This window comes from Oncorhynchus keta, chromosome 4, assembly GCF_023373465.1.
Source record: "Oncorhynchus keta strain PuntledgeMale-10-30-2019 chromosome 4, Oket_V2, whole genome shotgun sequence".
In the NCBI taxonomy this organism is placed as follows: domain Eukaryota; kingdom Metazoa; phylum Chordata; class Actinopteri; order Salmoniformes; family Salmonidae; genus Oncorhynchus; species Oncorhynchus keta.
In genome coordinates, this window is record NC_068424.1 from 19,378,124 (window position 1) to 19,397,834 (window position 19,711).

Below are 19,711 nucleotides of genomic sequence, written 5' to 3' on the forward strand. Positions count from 1 at the left end.
TGCCAGTATCTCAGAAACAGACGCCCTCCAGGGTTTTTCACGCACGACAGTGTCTAGGGTTTACCAAGAATGTTGCGACAAACAAAAAACCTCCAGTCAGAGGCAGTCCCGTAGCCGAAAATAGCTAGTTGATGAGAGAGGTCGAAGGAGAATGGCAAGAATCGTGCAAGCTACCAGGTGGGACACAAACAGACAAATAAAGGTGCAGTACAACAGCGGTGTGCAGAATGGCATCTCGGAACGCAAAACTTGACAATCCTTGTCATAGATGGGCTATTGCAGCAGACGACCACATCGGGTTTCACACCTATCAGCTAAAAATAAGAAGAACCAGCTCCAGTGGGCATGCAATCACCAACATTGGCAATTGAGGTGTGGAAAAATATCACCTGGTCTGACAAATGCTGTTGCGTCATGCTGATGGCAATCAGAATTTGGCGTAAGCAGCATGTGTCCATGGACCCATCCTGCCTGGTGTCAACAGTAGAGGCTGTTGGCGGTAGTGTACTGGTGTGGGGAATGTTTTCCTGGCATGTCTGGTCCCTTGATACCAATTGAGCAATGAACGTTTCTGGTACCTTGTAGAATCTATGCCCAAAATAATTCAGGCTGTTCTGGAGGCAAAGGGGGGTCCGAACCAGTGGGTGTAGCCTTCCTAACAAGATGGGTATAACCTTCATAATTAACTGTCAGGTGAATGTATATATAAATGCATATATTATGATTTTAATATGTTATGCATATTATGCCCACTGAACTGAGACATTTAATTTGAAATGATTTATTAGCCGAGCTGGGGAAGTGAGGCCTGTAGGGTGGGGATCAAATACATAGGAAAACAAAACACAGGTATTTGTTTTGTTTTTCCACCCCATGCCACATGCATAGGCCACCAATATCCATCTTGAAGATCACTGGGCCTAGGCTACTTTAACACCAGCAGAAGATCACTGGGCCTAGGCTACTCCAACACCAGCAGAAGATCACTGGGCCTAGGCTACTCCAACACCAGCAGAAAATCACTAGGCCTAAGCTACTCCAACACCAGTTGAAGATCACATGGCCTAGGTTACTACAAGAAGAAAGCCGAGTGATATCTCTGTTCTTGGTACAGTAGCTGGCTGTAGGATGCCTAGCCCATGTCAGAACTTTCAATGCCTTCTACTGTATGCAGCAACATCTGTTTTCATACCTGTCTCACGCTCACAAGAAATGTGTAAACAGCCCCAACGCTCTGTCTAAACATTATTATCAACTGGGTGGTTGGAGCCCTGAATACTGATTGGCAGAAAGCGCTGGTATATCATACCGTATACCACAGGTATGACAAAACATGTATTTTTACTCTTCTAATTAAATTGGTAACCAGTTTATAATAGCAATAAGGCACCTCGGGGGTATATGGCCAATATACCACAGCAGATATCTAACTCCATACTACAACAGTGCCTAATGACTTAAAACGTTTTATGGGTCAGATGGTTTAGATCCTTTCTTCTTTAAGATTGCAGCCCCTATCATTGCCAAGCCTATCTCTGACCTTTTTAACCTGCCTCTCCTCTCTGAAGAGTTTCCCATTGCTTGGAAGGTAGCCACGGTGCGTCCTTTATTTAAAAGACTGATCCTAACTCTTATAGACCAATAGGCCAATTTCTATTTTGCACTGTTAATCAAAAGTGTTGGAAAAACTGTCTGGCTTTCTTGATGTTCATACTATTCTCTCTGGTATGCAATCTGATTTCCGCTCAGGTTATGGATGTGTCACTGCAACCTTAAAGGTCCTAAATGATGTCACCAAAGCCCTTGATTCTAAGCAATGTTGTACTGCTATTTTTATTGACTTGGACAAAGCTTTTGATACAGTAGACCATTCCATTCTTGTCGGCCGGCAGGGAGTATTGGTGTCTCTGAGGGGTCTTTGTCCTGGTTTGCTAACTAACTCTCTCAAAGAGTGCAGTGTATAAAGTCAGAACATCTGCTGTCTCAGCCTCTGCCTGTCACCAAGGGAGTACACCAAGGCTCGATCCTAGGCACCACGCTCTTCTCAATTTACATCAACATCATAGCTCAGGCAGTAGGAAGCTCTCTCATCCATTTATATGCAGATGACACAGTCTTATACTCAGTTGGCCCCTCCCTAGGTTTTTGTGTTAAATGCTCTACAACAAAGCTTTCTTAGTGTTCAACAAGCTTTCTCTGCCTTTAACCTCTTAAACAAAGGTAATGTGGTTTGGTAAGAAGAATGCCCCTCTCCCCACTGGTGTGATTACTACCTCTGAGGGTTTAGAGCTTGAGGTAGTCACCTCATACAAGTACTTGGGAGTATGGCTAGACGGTACACTGTCCTTCTCTCAGCACATATCAAAGCTGCTGGCTATGGTTAAATCTAGACTTGGTTTCCTCTACCGTAATCGCTCCTCTTTCACCCCAGCTGCCAAACTAACCCATGCTAGAGTACGGAGATGTAATTTATAGATTGGCAGGTAAGGGTGCTCTCGAGCAGCTAGATGTTCTTTACCATTTAGCCATCAGATTTGCCACCAATGCTCCTTATAGGACACATCACTGCACTCTATACTCCTCTGTAAACTGGTCAGCTCTGTATACCCGTCGCAACCCACTGGTTGATGCTTATTTATAAAACCCTCTTAGGCCTTACTCCCCCTATCTGAGATGCCTACTGCAGCCCTCATCCTCCGCATACAACACCCGTTCTGCCAGTCACATTCCGTTAATGGTCCCCAAAGCACACATATCCCTGGGTCGCTCCTCTTTTCAGTTAGAAGCGGCTAGTGACTGGAACAAGCTATAAAAAACACTCAAACTGAACAGTTTTATCTCCATCTCTTCATTCAAAGACACAATCATGGACACTCTTACAGACAGTTGTGGCTGCTTCACGTGATGTATTGTTGTCTCTACCTTCTTGCCTTTGTGCTGTTGTCTGTGCCCAATACTGTTTCCACCATTTTGTGCTGCTGCCATGTTGTGTTGCTACCATGTTGTTGTCAGGTGGTGTTGCAATCATGCTGTGTTGTTGTCTTAGGTTTCTCTTTATGCTGACAAGGTACAAATCTGTCGTTCTGCCCCTGAACAGGCAGTTAACCCACTGTTCCTAGGCCATCATTGAAAATAAGAATTTGTTCTTAACTGACTTGCCTAGTTAAATAAAGGTAAAATAAAAAATAAAAAATGAAATGTAGTGTTGTGGTGTCTCTCTTGTTGTGACGTATGTTTTGTCCTATATTTACATTTTTATTCCCATCCCCCGTCTCCGCAGGCCTTTTGCCTTTCGGTAGGCCGTCATTGTAAATAAGAATTTGAACTTAACTGGATTGCCTAGTTAAATAGGGTTAAATTAAGTAATTAAAAATGTGTTCAGAGCCCAGAGCAGTTTTACATAGACACCAAACACATGTTTATTTCAAATACTATCTTTAGCCATGTTGTAGACAACACCATGAACTGGTGGAAAAAAACTCAATTTGTCATCATCACACTTCCTGCCTACCTCCTTGTGAGAAATGTGTCAGTCTACGAAGAGTGGTTCCACTGTTCTCATCTCTCCAGATCACTGTAGCTCATTTCCCTGATTTGGAACAATGTCATTTGTGAATACTCTAAAACAGTGGGATGAGGCAGTGGCCTGTTTCGAACGGGGGGACTCTGCTGCTTCCCTTGGAACATTTCTGGACATCCAGGAAAAGAACTCCAAAATCTTTTTCAACATTGGCTGTCTACATTTGATTAATAAGAACCTAGATGCAGCTGAAAAGGTATGGCAGTTGTTACCAACTTTCATCATTCTTGAAAGACAATCCTCTCTTTCCCTGTTTTACTGAAGAAATCAGACTGCAATTAAGGTTAATAATTACTATCACATTGTAATGACATGTTATTTCCCCCAAAATGCAAGTCACAGAAAAAGGGGAAGTGCTGTTATAATACACAATACTTGTGGTAGCCTACTATTTCATTGGGAGGAAGTCAGTGAGTTTCTTCTGACTATCACGCAGGCTTTCGATGGCAGTATCGGAAAGGATGGACACTTGGCTGTTGCATTCTTTCAAAGGGCATTGACATTCTACAAAAAAGAGAGGCAAGATAAATCTATCATATTAGGGATGGGATGTGATTATAATAACACATTTAAAAAATAATCCCATACCTTCAAACGGTATGTTAAAATGAATAATCAATTCACAAACATACACTTTTAGAAAAAACAAGTTATATCTAGAACCTAAAAGGGTTATTTGGCTGTCCCCAAAAGAGAACCCTTTGGAGAACCATTTTTGGTTCAAGGTAAAAAGGGTTCTACATGAAACCCAAAATAGTTCTACCTAGAACAAAAAGGGTTCTACCTTGAACCAAAAGGGTTATCCTATGGGGACGGCCAAATAACTATTTTGGAACCCTTTTTTCTAAGTATGGATTTCTCTTCATTTTGCCTGCAGGTATGAGGAGTCTTTAGCTGATTTTCAACATGCCTTCAGGGAGTTGAGGGGGAACCAGCTGATTGACTACAAACCTCTTGGTCTGAGATACAAATTATATGCTTGTGAGGTGAGTCCAGATAAAGATATGATGGAATTCTTGCCAGTGTAACAATAATTGGATGTTGAATATATTATGTGTATTTTAGTGTCTGCACAGCAACCTGTTCCAACATCACAGTATGCAAACACTGAGAACAATAGCTGCAGTGCATAGGTGTGTGTTTCAATATAAAGCACTTTGAAACCTGGGGGAGAAGTGCTGTATAGCTGTAGTTTTAATACAACAACAACACTTTTTCTGACTGGTATCACTCCCACAGGTACTGCACAACATGGCGCTGGCCCATGCTCAGCTGGGTCAGTGGGAGAAAGCGAAAGAGACCATCCTGACTGCTTTGAACCTCAGGACTGAGGCCAAACTCAGCCACATTGACAGAGGTCTGGAGTGCATCCTGGTGAGTGGCCCTTTACGCCTTTTTCACATTATCATGTCGACCCAAACCATACTGTGCTGGATTGGATTGTTCTTTTTTACACTGTTCATTTCAGCAACTATAGTGGATGAGTAACCAAGCCAGGCAGCCCGGTTCAGTAGTGTGAAAAGTGTATCAGTTATTATGCATTTTCACTGTGTCTGATTGTTCAACAAAGTTGGTGATCCTTTGTAAATCCTCTGTTACTCCTTTAGAAGAAGAAGGTGTTTGAGCCAGTTGAGGTCCCAGCGAAAGTTCTGTTCAAGCCAAACAAGAACTTCGTGGCTGAACTGGAGAAGAAGGACTACCTGGGCAAGGCCAAGGTATCCATTTCATCTCTCTCTCAAAATAAAACATACAGTGCCTATAGAAAGTCAACACCCCCCTTGGATTTCTTCACATTTTATTATATTACAAAGTGGGATTCAAATGGATTTAGTTGTTATTTTTCATCAACAATCTACACAAAATACTTTGTAATGTCAAAGTAGAAGAAAAACTCTATATTGTTTATAAAGATTAATAAAAATCTAGAACCACTAACATACCTTCATTAGATAAGTATCATCTAGGTCATCTACAAGTCTTTGCTAGGTAAAGCCCCACCTTATCTCAGCAAACTGGTCACCATAGCAGCATCCACCCGTAATACGCGCTCCAGCAGGTATATCTCACTGGTCACCCCCAAAGCCAATTCCTCCTTTGGCCACCTTTCCTTACAGTTCTCTGTTGCCAATGACTGGAACGAATTGCAAAAATCACTGAAGCTGGAGACTCATATCTCCCTCACTAACTTTAAGCATCAGCTGTCAGAGCAGCTCACAAATCATTGCACCTGTACATAGCCCATCTGTAAATAGACCATCCAACTACCTCATCCCCATATTGTTATTTATTTTTTGTGCTTCTTTGCACCCCAGTATCTCTACTTGCACATTCATCTTCTGTACATCTATCACTCCAGTGTTAATTGCTAAATTGTAATTACCTCGCCACGAGGGCCTATTTATTGCCTTACCTCCCTTATCCTACCTAATTTGCACACACTGCATATAGATGTATTCTATTGTGTTGACTGTACGTTTGTTTATTCCATGTGTAACTCTGTGTTGTTGTTTGTGTCGCACTGCTTTGCTTTATCTTGGCCAGGTCGCAGTTGTAAATGAGAACTTGTTCTCAACTGGCCTACCTGGTTAAATAAAGGTGAAATAAAAAAAATACAAAAATTACTTATGTGATTTTTTAAAACTAAATTTTAGTTCTGAACTAATATATGATTGCTTTAACAAAGGGTGTGAATAGTTACGACTATATTTTAATTTTTAGATTTTTATTAATTTGTACAAATTTGCAGAATTTCCTTTTCACTTTGACCAAAAAGTACAATGAAATACACTTCAATCCCACTTTGTAATGCAACAAAATATGAAAAAAGTTCAAGGGGGTGTAGAATTTCTATACGCACCTTATCTTAAACAGGCAAAATGTTGCAACTTTGTAGATGTGTATATAAAATGCATGTCAATTACTTGGATTGAAATGTGCAATTTACATTTATTGGGAATAGCCTTGGGTTTTTCTTTAGGATAGCTATTTGGCACTTTATTAGTAGGCATTTCATAAAGTATTGTTTCATGTTGAACCTGTTTTATTCTCTGTCCTCAGGTTGTTTCTTCCATCGTCTTTCAGGATGATTTCTCTGGCTTTGCTCCTTTACAGCCACAGGTGAAGTAACATATGATTTGATATGATAAAATGAAAATGATAAACCATTTTTTTAAACTAACAACAATTAAAATACAAACTATCAACAATTAAAATTGAAAAATTAATTGAGGAATATTCAGTGTAATGGGATGTGCTATTTTTTATGGTGAGAATAGGTTGAAGAGGTTCCTACCAGACCAAAGATGCCTGAAGTTCTGAGGTAAAGTTAATGTGCTCTTGATGTTAGTTCTAGCAGAGACTGTTGGGCTGGTTTGACACTTAGGGCTCGATTCAATCCGTATCACGGAAGTTCAGTGTTATATTGCGATTTGTATGTCGCTCTGGATAAGAGCGTCTGCTAAATGACTTAAATGTAATGTAATGTAAATGTAAAGTTAGGCTAATTTCCGATTGAGACGACATATACCATGAATGCAGTCGATGTTAACTCGGGAACATTGCCTTTAAATTTCTATCGCGCTATAGCGCAGCTCTACAGATTAAATTGAGCCCTTGTTTGTTGTGATTGCCAGAGTTTAAAGGAATAGTTCACCCAAATTACAAATTGGTTTTCTTACCCTGTAAGCAGTCTATGGACGAGGTATGACGGCAATCCATGCTTTGGTTTAGTTTCCCTAGTATTGTTTCCACATGCTAACATTTTAGCATTTGTGGCACAAATCCCATTCATGTCATGGGAGCTATAGAATATTTCTTTGCGCATCATGTCCAAATCATCTGAAATTATTTTAAATTGATTGGAAAGCTCAACAAAGTCACTTATATCAAATCAAATCAAATGTATTTATATAGCCCTTCGTACATCAGCTGATATCTCAAAGTGCTGTACAGAAACCCAGCCTAAAACCCCAAACAGCAAACAATGCAGGTGTAAAAGCACGGTGGCTAGGAAAAACTCCCTAGAAAGGCCAAAACCTAGGAAGAAACCTAGAGAGGAACCGGGCTATGTGGGGTGGCCAGTCCTCTTCTGGCTGTGCCGGGTAGAGATTATAACAGAACATGACCAAGATGTTCAAATGTTCATAAATGACCAGCATGGTCGAATAATAATAAGGCAGAACAGTTGAAACTGGAGCAGCAGCACAGTCAGGTGGACTGGGGACAGCAAGGAGCCATCATGTCAGGTAGTCCTGGGGCACGTTCCTAGGGCTCAGGTCCTCCGAGAGAGAGAAAGAAAGAGAGAAGGAGAGAATTAGAGAACGCACACTTAGATTCACACAGGACACCGAATAGGACAGGAGAAGTACTCCAGATATAACAAACTGACCCTAGCCCCCCGACACATAAACTACTGCAGCATAAATACTGGAGGCTGAGACAGGAGGGGTCAGGAGACACTGTGGCCCCATCCGAGGACACCCCCGGACAGGGCCAAACAGGAAGGATATAACCCCACCCACTTTGCCAAAGCACAGCCCCCACACCACTAGAGGGATATCTTCAACCACCAACTTACCATCCTGAGACAAGGCCGAGTATAGCCCACAAAGATCTCCGCCACGGTATGTGTGGAAAATTCTAATATTGGTCCCATGGCTTGAATGGCATTTGTGCCAAAAATGCTAAAAAGTTAGCATGAAGAAACAGTGTCGTATATAAATGAAGGATATCTGTCGTCCCCCACAGGGCACTGGAGGAGGGTGAGCCTCACACTGTCCTCTTTGAGTTTGTCCCTGAGACAAGTGATGAGTTAGCTGTGGTGCCTGGCAATATCGTCTTTGTGCTGAACAGCGGAGAAGACAACTGGGCATCTGTCATCTTCAATGAAAGAGTACGATTAGTTATTACATCGAAAAAATGCTTGAATTAAAAATGTGCATCTATTGTTCTCATTATTCTGATAGACACTTGATTGAAAAATATATATACTATGTGTTCAGTGAATTCATTTAACCTTCACATTTTTAGAGGGGACTTGTTCCTTATAATTTCCTGGAGCGTTTGGAAATAACCTTATCATCTAAGCAAGATCAGGTACATTTCTACCATCTATTTTGTGTTTTTTCCTCATCACAAGATGACATTGACTCTAACACCTGTGTGTGTCAATGCTGAGCTATAACAAATTGAAAATCCTTTAAGTTGCAATCCCCAAAATTCTGGTAAATAAAGCCTACCCTTCAATTGCTATGTTAATTGATTCCTCCTACGTGGGTTGATTGCTTTCTTGTAGGATGGGACAGACAAGGATGACATCCCAGCTCCACCTAGACGAGAACCACTGAAAAGACCTCAAAGAAAATCTGGTAAAGATCTGTTATGTAAAACTACAGAATGGAAGTTGTATAGTTAACATTTTAATTATTTGCTATGCAACAAATAACTTTACTTTTTGGGGGGTATTATTGTAACAGCTTTGGCTGCTGAAAATCAGAGCATTGGGGACACAGAAACGGAGGTATGAGAATTATATAAAGTAGATTTAAATACATTAAAAAATGTACAGTATGTAATATCCAATGTAGATACCAATTGTTTTTCAGTACTCTACGTGTACACATTTAAAATAGAATTGTACATGTATTTAATTCCCTAGTCTTGCCAGATTGAAGAGTCATCACTGTGTGTAGTGAAAGTGCACTTCACATACACAATAACAATGTGCATGGTGCCTGGACTTCCCTACACAACAACTCTGGAGAAAATCAGTAACAAACTGGGCCTTCCTGCCATGGCAATCACCTTGAGGTATGGCACTGTTTAAACATTAGCTTCAAAATTTTAATTCAACATTCATTACTGTTACAAAACCAAGCTCAGGGATGTTGTGTTGTTTCTGAAGCTATGCCCACTTAGATTCTGCCAAAATAGTGATTGATGAGGACACGATGATGGAAGATGTTTGGAGCTGTGTCCACAATGGTCGTCTAACACTGTGGTGTGATCTCAAAGAGGTAATGTGGTCAAACAGTATATACAGTATTTAATGTCATAAGTTGTTTGATACGTAACTTTTAAGTTACAAATGTAATAGTCAACTCCTAGAAAATGAGTGTATGGGATATAAAACTTGACTGACAAGTTTGGGTACTTGTTTCCCTTAATTCATGTAATCTACACTACAGGGTATGAGTGAGCAGCTGCAAAGCCAGAATCAACTGATGGCCCTTCATTCCTATGAATCTTCAACTCCAGAGGACCTCGAGTTTCATCAAGGAGATACCATCTTACTTCTCTCCAAAGGTGAGCTAATTTCTCTCATGCAGGGCACCATTTCAACAATGCAGAAATCTGTTGTCAGTGTTAATTATTCTGTTATTAGATGATATCCTGGAAGAGCTATAACCTACTGTTGTCTTAAAATACAGAAGTCCCATTTTCATTACTTTCTTTTCAGTCAATGAAGACTGGTTTGAGGGACAGTGCAATGGGAAGATTGGCATATTCCCAGCATCCTTTGTGGAAGAAGTTCCCATGAAAGATAAATAATATGATCAGAACAAAAGTCTAAGGAACAATGACTGTCGAAATTGTGGGATTTGTTATTTCTACTTTGTCTTTGTTCTGGATACTGTCAACCAACCATCAAAGAAAAACATACAGAAGCATAAACACAAAGTCAGATTTCTACATCTACATTGAGGGAAGACATTTAGGTCAGAAAAGTCTACCTAAACAAGGACTTTTCTTCACTAGGCTGATATTTACTGATTTATGTGATGTTATTGTTAAAGTATGATGTTTTAACAGGCACAAATCAAGCATGCCCTGGTTTTCTACGTATTTGAATGTAATGCAGTAGTATGTTTTTAATTATTTGTTATGTGTATGCATCGGACACCAGAAATGAAGTTTCCTCAGGAAAAATTTAGTTCTGCTAAGTTATTTTCTTATGTCATTGTTAAACATATTAAACATTGGTTATATAGCCATAGACTATTCTGAGCTCCAGTTTTAAGACCTTTGGTATACGTGTACAGAGCACAATTAATTTAAACTATGACTGTTCTAAATAGCCTATAAATGACCTATATATAGCCTATAATGATTTGATTAAAAATATAAAAATCAGACATCTCTTTTGTATATCTCATTTGTGATTTACAGTACACAGAGCAAAAAGTTGTTGAATAAATAATAACAATTATGCGTATTCACAACAGTGATGAGTACATTTAAGTCCAAGCATGTGGTCTCACATTTTCAACATTCTATCTGTTACATTAAAAAAAAAGTTCAACTTCTGTTATACTGTGACATTCATCACATTCAAAGCACTGCTACACTAGCTGCATATTTCTTGACAGGCATTTACTTTTTCAGACGCAACTGATCTATAAACATTAATATACGTATGCTTCAGATAAAGCATCAATATAACAAAAAGGTATATGATTTTCAGTTCTCCCTCCACACTTCAGTGTAGAAGTAAATAATTGTTTTTTAAAGTCTATGTTGTCGTGACTCACGCGAATATAATGCACCTGATATAGCTGGTAAAGCCTTAATTTTTGTCAGAAGATTGATAACTTAAATTGGAAACAGTTGAGCTATGACGCAACTTAATATATTGATTGATATATGTAAAACATTTGCAATGGACTAATAATCTGGATGTGATGAGTGCTTTCATGATCAATGGTCCCTGTCAATCGTCGGCTCCTCTTCGTAGGCAATGGCAATGCCTTTCCTTCCCTCTAATGCTTTCACCACCGGTGTTTCTCCCAGTTTCTGCTCCAGTCCCTGCCAGCTACGACCCGCCAGGTACGTGGCTAAAACAAACGGATGAGGAAATTATGAAAATTGTAACTCAAGAAAAGTTACCACTCAACAGCATCTTTATTAATGGTCTTGCAATCCCAGAGTAGAGTTTAAACCCCAACCCAACCCAACGGAGCCTGTCACGATTCTGTGAATTTTGCCTGTTTTTAGATATACATTTATGTTTGTTCTTCCGATATATCGTACCAGCTGTGTTAGCATTGGCCACAGTGAGCGCCTGGTTCCGTAGGACGAGTGAGGAGTCGTGTGAGGAAGACACTGGCTCACTGGACGAGAAGCGGGTCATTCGTAAAGCTCCGGTGATGAGGGAGACATCAGTCTCATCGCCGTCCTCGAGATCGTCAGGGTTCGCCAAGGCCACATGCTTAGATCCACCTACAACAGGTTTTACTATTAGTCTTGATACCTATGGCCTGGTCCCAGAGCTGTTTGTACTGTCTTGCCAACTCCTGTCTTGATGACATAAACAAATCTGGGACCAGGGTAAAACACCAGGTCTATTCTTGCTCACAACACTTTAATTCAGGAACAAATCAATGTCAATCAGATCCTACCTGGAAGCAGATCGCGGAAGTCTGTGACGTACTCTCCTGACCATTCCCTTTTCTTGTTGCAGGCCACCTCCATTTCAAAGGGGGTCACGACCGGTTTGTAGAACTCACTGGAGTCCAACAGAGAGTTCTCAGGACATGCGATCAGTACATAAATGTCAATCTCAAGAAAGTTAGCCAGTTTGGCCACATTCAGTTTCCCCATGGCAAACATGTAGCTCTTTTTCCCTGCTCTGTGGATGGTTTCTTTCAGCTGTTCGATGATGGTGAGGTAGTTTGCCACGCCAAGTGTACCCACAAGAATGCCCACCACACTGGCATCCTTTGCCCTCTCTATTGCGTAATATCGCTTCATCAAAGCTTTGTTGATACTGATCGACTCAGTCCGACCTGTCATTGTTGCAGGGTCAAAAGAGCAGAAAGAGCAGCGGTTCCAAGTCATCATGAAGTTTGTCATGGTTGCACCTTCATGGCCAATAAAAAACACACTGTAGTCCTCAATGGTCTGTCCAGATTTCAAGACAAACTGCCTTCCGAACTGTCGAACGACTTTATCACCGTTTTGACACTGAGAACTGCTGACATTGTGTTGTCCATGTGTTTCTCCGTGACTGTAGCAAAGTTCTCCGTCCACGTGAAGGGTTGAGGCGGAAATGTTCGGATACTCAGAGGACAGCAGCGCCAGAAGATCGTCTGAGGAGAGACATTATTATGCTATAAACCAGTATTAAGTAAGTTGCTAAAATACGTTGAAACGCATATTTCGTTTTAATATATTTCTAAAACTATGTCGCAAATCAACCTGAGGAAAAAGTATAAATCGCTCACATTCCTTTGTAAGGATATCAAACTAAAAGTTACCCGTCTTAAAAAACATTCACACAATGGGACAAAAGGGACATACATCATTGTGTGAAGCTGAAAGACTTACCATTAATGTGATCATAGTTGACATCGTACAAGAGGATGACGTGACTCTGTCTGTTGGGGTATAGCTCTCTGAAGGAGGAGACACACGTCTCCAGGACCACAGGTTTCCTCTCAAAGACGTACATCAGAGGGAGTCTTCTGGATGGGCTGAGACAAGCCCTTCCGTAGTGTACGATGCAGTCTGCGTCCACATGCTCCGCTGCAACTTCATCTACACAACAACTGGAAATATCAAGAGTATTGACAATAAGGTTATGGTGACGAATGTCAAATGATAAAACAAATAATGGCCAAAATAATGCTTGCAAATAGAACAGAATAAAACTAATTGTCCATCCCGGATGGACATTTTTCTTTGGCATCACCTTCCATTAAAATTATCAAACACATACATTCTCACATCAGACACATTTAAACCAGTCAGTCTATCATGCTGCATACACTAACAACATAGAGGATATTAATACATTCACTCACAAACGACCATTGTCCCAACTGCATTAGATAGACAAGTACATATACCGATACAATTTACTTTGCATCCAACAAATTAATTTTAGAACACGTTCTTCTTGGCCATGGGCATTCTGAAGCGCCGGCCAGAGGGAAGCCTCTTGAACTGAGGGTGTAGTGGGTGGGAGGGGTAGCCAACGACAGCCAGTGTCTTCCTTTTGGTTGCCTTGTGGAACAGAATGCTCAAATGTGCCTGTGGTCGACCAATTACTTTGATGGCTGTGTTTACTATTCTGGTCAGTTTCCTATTGCTCCTCATGCTCAGAATACCATACCAGACTGTCATATTGAACGTGACGATGCGCTCCACCAAGCTGCTGTACACCCACTCCAGAACATTCTGGCTGACCCCAAACCCCAAAAGTCTCATTCAATAAGAAATAAGTTTACATTTTCTATCACTTTCATGTTTTTGATAATAACACAACAATGTTTTCCTACCTGCCATAGGACGTGTCTCCAAGGATGAATAGTTTTGCTTTGGTTCCCTTCTCAACCTCTGCAGCAATTGCTATTGAATCAACCAGCACCTCATCTGGAAATTGCAAGGCAACCTAAAGCACAAATGATTCACAATTTTTACACACACACACAGACACACACAACTGCGTTGTTGAACCCTCATACCTTTTTGAACTGATGATCATTGATGAAATGGCATGTCGCCTTGATCTGATAATGCTCATCTAGATTCCCACAGTGAACATCCTTCTCTGCTGTTACGTCCAGCACGCGCTGAAGAACCAGTTCACTGTTGGTGCTGAATGCATCAGTCATTGTAACATCTAGGAATAGAAAATAACTAGTGGAATTAACATATCCTCCCAAGGACCACACAATCACCGGATGCACTTCGTTGAAATGTAGCAAGAAATAATGCTGCTACAACAGAACATGTCATTTCTGCTGGGTATCTGTGTATTATTAATGTATGTGTCGATACATGCTACTGTACATCAAGCTAGCTAGCTGCGTGCTAGCTAGCTCGTAAATGATGACCCAACGTGATGTCAAATTAAATATTTTAGAGAGGTGACCCAGGCATAGACAGTACTGGATGCAAGTTTTCTCATAAAGACATGACCACCAGAATAAAGTATTCGTCAATAATTCAGATAACAAATTATATCTGACAGGCTAAGCTTACGGGTGTAGACGCGTGTAAACACACGTGTAGGACGACTGGAAATTACTTCCGGGTTGTTTCCGTCACATTTCACAATAAAGGCCCCGTGTGCAAAGATTATTATTCCTTCGGGATAGTAAATCTTTTTTTTTTTTTTTAACAAATCTGATATGGGCAAAATTATATTTTATATACTTAAGTAATACTTAAGTGATGCTTTCCTTCAAACAGTTTTGCAATATCTTGTCATTATACACATCCATTGGACTGTACAGAAATTGAATGTGTGTTCAATGACTCACCAGACTCCCCTAGTATTTAAAACAACTGAGTTAGAATATGGAGCTGCATCATATCAAGTTTATTTACTGTGAATACATAGCCGTAAATGCACACTTTGGACAGCATTGCAAATATATCAATGGATTTCTACAGCATACTCAAACACAAAATACACAGGTTTCTTTCTGAATGAAAGGAAAGCATTAACATAAATTGCAATATGTTAATATCTGTTGTCACATCCTATTATAAATGACATTTCATTCATTTTGTAGGGTACTCTGTAATATGAAAAGACACCAGGCAAATTATAAATACAGGAGATAGTTGGACAGTGCAGCTTTCCCCATTTCATGGTTTGGTCCTCAAACTAGAAATGTCAATGTCAATACACATCCAAGCATGTTCTCTGCCAGCTTTTCATGTCATTGGTCAGTGGTTGTTTGGTCCTATAGTGATTGACTTTTATCAAACACAAAATGGTGGCGGTGGTCAACTCATGACCCTTTGTCCAAATGGGTTCTTTTTGAGCTGCAGTGGTACAGATGACCAGCTCTTCCACAACATTCAGGTGTCACATGCAGACGCGATAGAATCCATGAACCACAGTGAAACAAATGAAGACTGAACCTGAAAGACATGGGGGGAGTCCATCGGTCAGAACTTGTTTATGGCCTATGGCCAAAAGTGACGTTTAGTAGACCAAAATCAGAGTTAGACAATTAGTAGGAGTGAGGAAATATCAGTAGTTACAGCTGATATCCAAGGACCACCGTATCATTATCCAGAATTTATATTATTGCGCTTTCCATGTGTATTTTTATTAAGCAGATGAGAAAAGACAATTATCCATGGATACAATTATGCAGGGGTGCAACTTTCACCGGGGACGTGGGGGGACATATTCCCCCTACATTGTGAAATTGCATTCCAGTTTTATCATTGGATTGTGATACAAAAAGAGGCAGATGTGTGCTTTAGGACCATGCGGATGCCTCTGAGCGGTCAGGTAGGCTATTTGGAGTGGTTATCAGAAAAAATTAATAATAATATCCCTCCCACTGCCAAAGCCTTCTTTTCTGCAAGGTATTTATTTCATGGTGTCAAGTTTGTGAAATTCAATGATGATTTTCAGTCCTGCCACTTCAAATGACGATCTTGCTCAGCATTCTATAACAGGCAGACTCGGCTATTAGTCACATAAACCACATATATGTTTCTGATCATAAGACATAAATAACAAATAAATAGTGAAAAGATGGGTGCTACACATGTATGGTGAATGAAGCATACTTTAAGAGCTCTAAAGTGGAATGGTTCGATCATGATGCACAGTACACTGACCATTTCCATAAACTCTGTCTGATTTCCCAGAAGTCTCTTCTCATTCTCTGCTTTCTAAAAGTAAAATAAATAATCTATCAGAGGCGAAAGTCATTCATTCATAAACCACTTTAATTTCCATATGTACTAGAAAGCTAAGTGGTTGTTTCTTGGGTTTTAGGAATGTGACTGGAAAAAGTGCCCCAGGTCTTGACAAAGAACACATTAAACTGATTGAAAGGTAAAGGGTGATATCGGCAAATAACCTCTCTCCCGAGATGGCATAGCAGTTCAGACGTCTTTTGTCCTCGTCTTGTCGTGTCCTGTATATATATATATTTACAACTTTTTTTCACATACATTTTATTTTTATTTTCCATCAACTCATCTTCAAAACACTCTCCTGCAACCCGCCTCACCAATTTATATTTATAAATAAGTATTATTTACCTCAAATCTGCAATTCCTCCAAGAAGCTAGCCAGAAACTAACCAGAAGCTAGCCAGGAGCTAGCCAGTATTCACATCCTACCATACCTTTGTCTGTACATTATACCTTGATGCTATTTTATCACCCCCAGAAACCTCCTTTTACTCTGTTCCAGACGTTCTAGACGACCAATTCTTATTGCTTTTAGCCGTACCCTTATTCTTCTCCTCCTATATTCCTCTGGTGATGTAGAGGTGAATCCAGGCCCTGCAGTGCCTAGCTCCACTCCTATTCCCCAGGCGCTCTCTTTTGATGACTTCTGTAACTGTAATAGCCTTGGTTTCATGCATGTTTAACATTAGAAGCCTCCTCCCTAAGTTTGTTCTATTCACTGCTTTAGCACACTCTGCCAACCCGGATGTTCTAGCTGTGTCTGAATCCTGGCTTAGGAAGACCACCAAAAATTCTGAAATTTTAATTCCAAATTACAACATTTTCAGACAAGATAGAACTGCCAAAGGGGGCGGTGTTGCAATCTACTACAAAGATAGCCTGCAGAGTTCTGTCCTACTATCCAGGTCTGTACCCAAACAATTTGAATTTCTACTTTTAAAAATCCACCTCTCTAAAAACAAGTCTCTCACCGTTGCCGCCTGCTATAGACCACCTTCTGCCCCCAGCTGTGCTCTGGACACCATATGTGAACTGATTGCCCCCCATCTATCTTCAGAGCTCGTGCTGCTAGGCGACCTAAACTGGAACATGCTTAACACCCCAGCCATCCTACAATCTAAACTTGATGCCCTCAATCTCACACAAATTATCAATGAACCTACCAGGTACCCCCCCAAAGCCTTAAACACGGGCACCCTCATAGATATCATCCTAACCAACTTCCCCTCTAAATACACCTCTGCTGTCTTCAACCAAGATCTCAGCGATCACTGCCTCATTGCCTGCATCCGTAATAGGTCAGCGGTCAAACGACCTCCACTCATCACTGTAAAATGCTCCCTGAAACACTTCAGCGAGCAGGCCTTTCTAATCGACCTGGCCGGGGTATCCTGGAAGGATATTGATCTCATCCCGTCAGTAGAGGATGCCTGGATATTTTTTTTAAATGCCTTCCTAACCATCTTAAATAAACATGCCCCATTCAAGAAATGTAGAACCAGGAACAGATATAGCCCTTGGTTCTCCCCAGACCTGACTGCCCTTAACCAACACAAAAACATCCTATGGCGTTATGCATTAGCATCGAACAGCCCCTGTGATATGCAGCTGTTCAGGGAAGCTAGAAACCGTTATACACAGGCAGTTATGAAAGCCAAGGCTAGCTTTTTCAAGCAGACATTTGCTTCCTGCAACACTAACTCAAAAAAGTTCTGGGATACTGTAAAGTCCATGGAGAATAAGAACACCTCCTCCCAGCTGCCCACTGCACTGAAGATAGGAAACACTGTCACCACTGATAAATCCACCATAATTGAGAATTTCAATAAGCATTTTTCTACGGCTGGCCATGCTTTCCACCTGGCTACTCCTACCCCGGTCAACAGCACTGCACCCCCAACAGCAACTCGCCCAAGCCTTCCCCATTTCTCCTTCTCCCAAATCCATTCAGCTGATGTTCTGAAAGAGCTGAAAATCTGGACCCCTACAAATCAGCCGGGCTAGACAATCTGGACCCTTTCTTTCTAAAATTATCTGCCGAAATTGTTGCCACCCCTATTACTAGCCTGTTCAACCTCTCTTTCGTGTCGTCTGAGATTCCCAAAGATTGGAAAGCAGCTGCGGTCATCCCCCTCTTCAAAGGGGGGGACACTCTTGACCCAAACTGCTACAGACCTATATCTATCCTACCATGCCTTTCTAAGGTCTTCGAAAGCCAAGTCAACAAACAGATTACCGACCATTTCGAATCTCACCATACCTTCTCTGCTATGCAATCTGGTTTCAGAGCTGGTCATGGGTGCACTTCAGCCACGCTCAAGGTCCTAAACGATATCTTAACCGCCATCGATAAGAAACATTACTGTGCAGCCGTATTCATTGATCTGGCCAAGGCTTTCGACTCTGTCAACCACCACATCCTCATCGGCAGACTCGATGGGGGTGCCACAGGGTTCAATCCTCGGACCGACTCTCTTCTCTGTATACATCAATGAGGTCGCTCTTGCTGCTGGTGAGTCCCTGATCCACCTCTACGCAGACGACACCATTCTGTATATTTCCGGCCCTTCTTTGGACACTGTGTTAACAACCCTCCAGGCAAGCTTCAATGCCATACAACTCTCCTTCCGTGGCCTCCAATTAAGTTAAATCTAGAATTGGCTTCCTATTTCGCAACAAAGCATCCTTCACTCATGCTGCCAAACATACCCTTGTAAAACTGACCATCCTACCAATCCTCGACTTTGCCGATGTCATTTACAAAATAGCCTCCAATACCCTACTCAACCAATTGGATGCAGTCTATCACAGTGCAATCCGTTTTGTCACCAAAGCCCCATATACTACCCACCATTGTGACCTGTACGCTCTCGTTGGCTGGCCCTCGCTTCATACTCGTCGCCAAACCCACTGGCTCCATGTCATCTACAAGACCCTGCTAGGTAAAGTCCCCCCTTATCTCAGCTCGCTGGTCACCATAGCATCTCCCACCTGTAGCACACGCTCCAGCAGGTATATCTCTCTAGTCACCCCCAAAACCAATTCTTTCTTTGGCCGCCTCTCCTTCCAGTTCTCTGCTGCCAATGACTGGAACGAACTACAAAAATCTCTGAAACTGGAAACACTTATCTCTCTCACTAGCTTTAAGCACCAACTGTCAGAGCATCTTACAGATTACTGCACCTGTACATAGCCCACCTATAATTTAGCCCAAACAACTACCTCTTTCCCAACTGTATTTTATTTATTTCTTTATTTTGCTCCTTTGCATCCCATTATTTTTATTTCTACTTTGCACATTCTTCGATTGCAAAACTACCATTCCAGTGTTTTACTTGCTATATTGTATTTACTTTGCCACCATGGCCTTTTTTGCCTTTACCTCCCTTCTCACCTAATTTGCTCACATTGTATATAGACTTGTTTATACTGTATTATTGACTGTATGTTTGTTTTACTCCA

General features: G+C 41.0%; 2 protein-coding genes across 3 annotated transcripts; one reads left to right on the forward strand and one right to left on the reverse strand.

Moving 5' to 3' along the window:
• The first annotated feature begins 3,519 nt into the window (after positions 1-3,519).
• On the forward strand, positions 3,520-10,730 carry LOC118370477 (neutrophil cytosol factor 2-like). Of its 2 annotated transcripts, none has more exons than XM_035755503.2 (15): positions 3,520-3,776; positions 4,017-4,099; positions 4,458-4,566; positions 4,820-4,954; positions 5,188-5,295; positions 6,638-6,697; positions 6,856-6,899; positions 8,327-8,471; positions 8,609-8,674; positions 8,874-8,946; positions 9,055-9,098; positions 9,237-9,388; positions 9,483-9,594; positions 9,766-9,883; positions 10,038-10,730. In XM_035755503.2, exons 1-15 carry the CDS (start codon positions 3,603-3,605, stop codon positions 10,127-10,129), a joined length of 1,515 nt encoding a protein of 504 aa, XP_035611396.1. In that variant the 5' UTR covers positions 3,520-3,602; the 3' UTR covers positions 10,130-10,730. The 2 variants fall into 2 exon arrangements, with proteins under 2 accessions (XP_035611396.1, XP_035611407.1); XM_035755514.2 differs by having other exon boundaries at positions 9,246-9,388.
• On the reverse strand, positions 10,163-14,622 carry dph2 (diphthamide biosynthesis 2). Its single transcript, XM_035755524.2, has 7 exons — positions 14,564-14,622; positions 14,044-14,201; positions 13,858-13,970; positions 12,905-13,125; positions 11,977-12,666; positions 11,609-11,797; positions 10,163-11,412 (listed from the first exon to the last, which is right to left on the reverse strand). Exons 2-7 carry the CDS (start codon positions 14,191-14,193, stop codon positions 11,276-11,278), a joined length of 1,500 nt encoding a protein of 499 aa, XP_035611417.1. The 5' UTR covers positions 14,194-14,201; positions 14,564-14,622; the 3' UTR covers positions 10,163-11,275.
• Between the last annotated feature and the right edge of the window lie 5,089 nt (positions 14,623-19,711).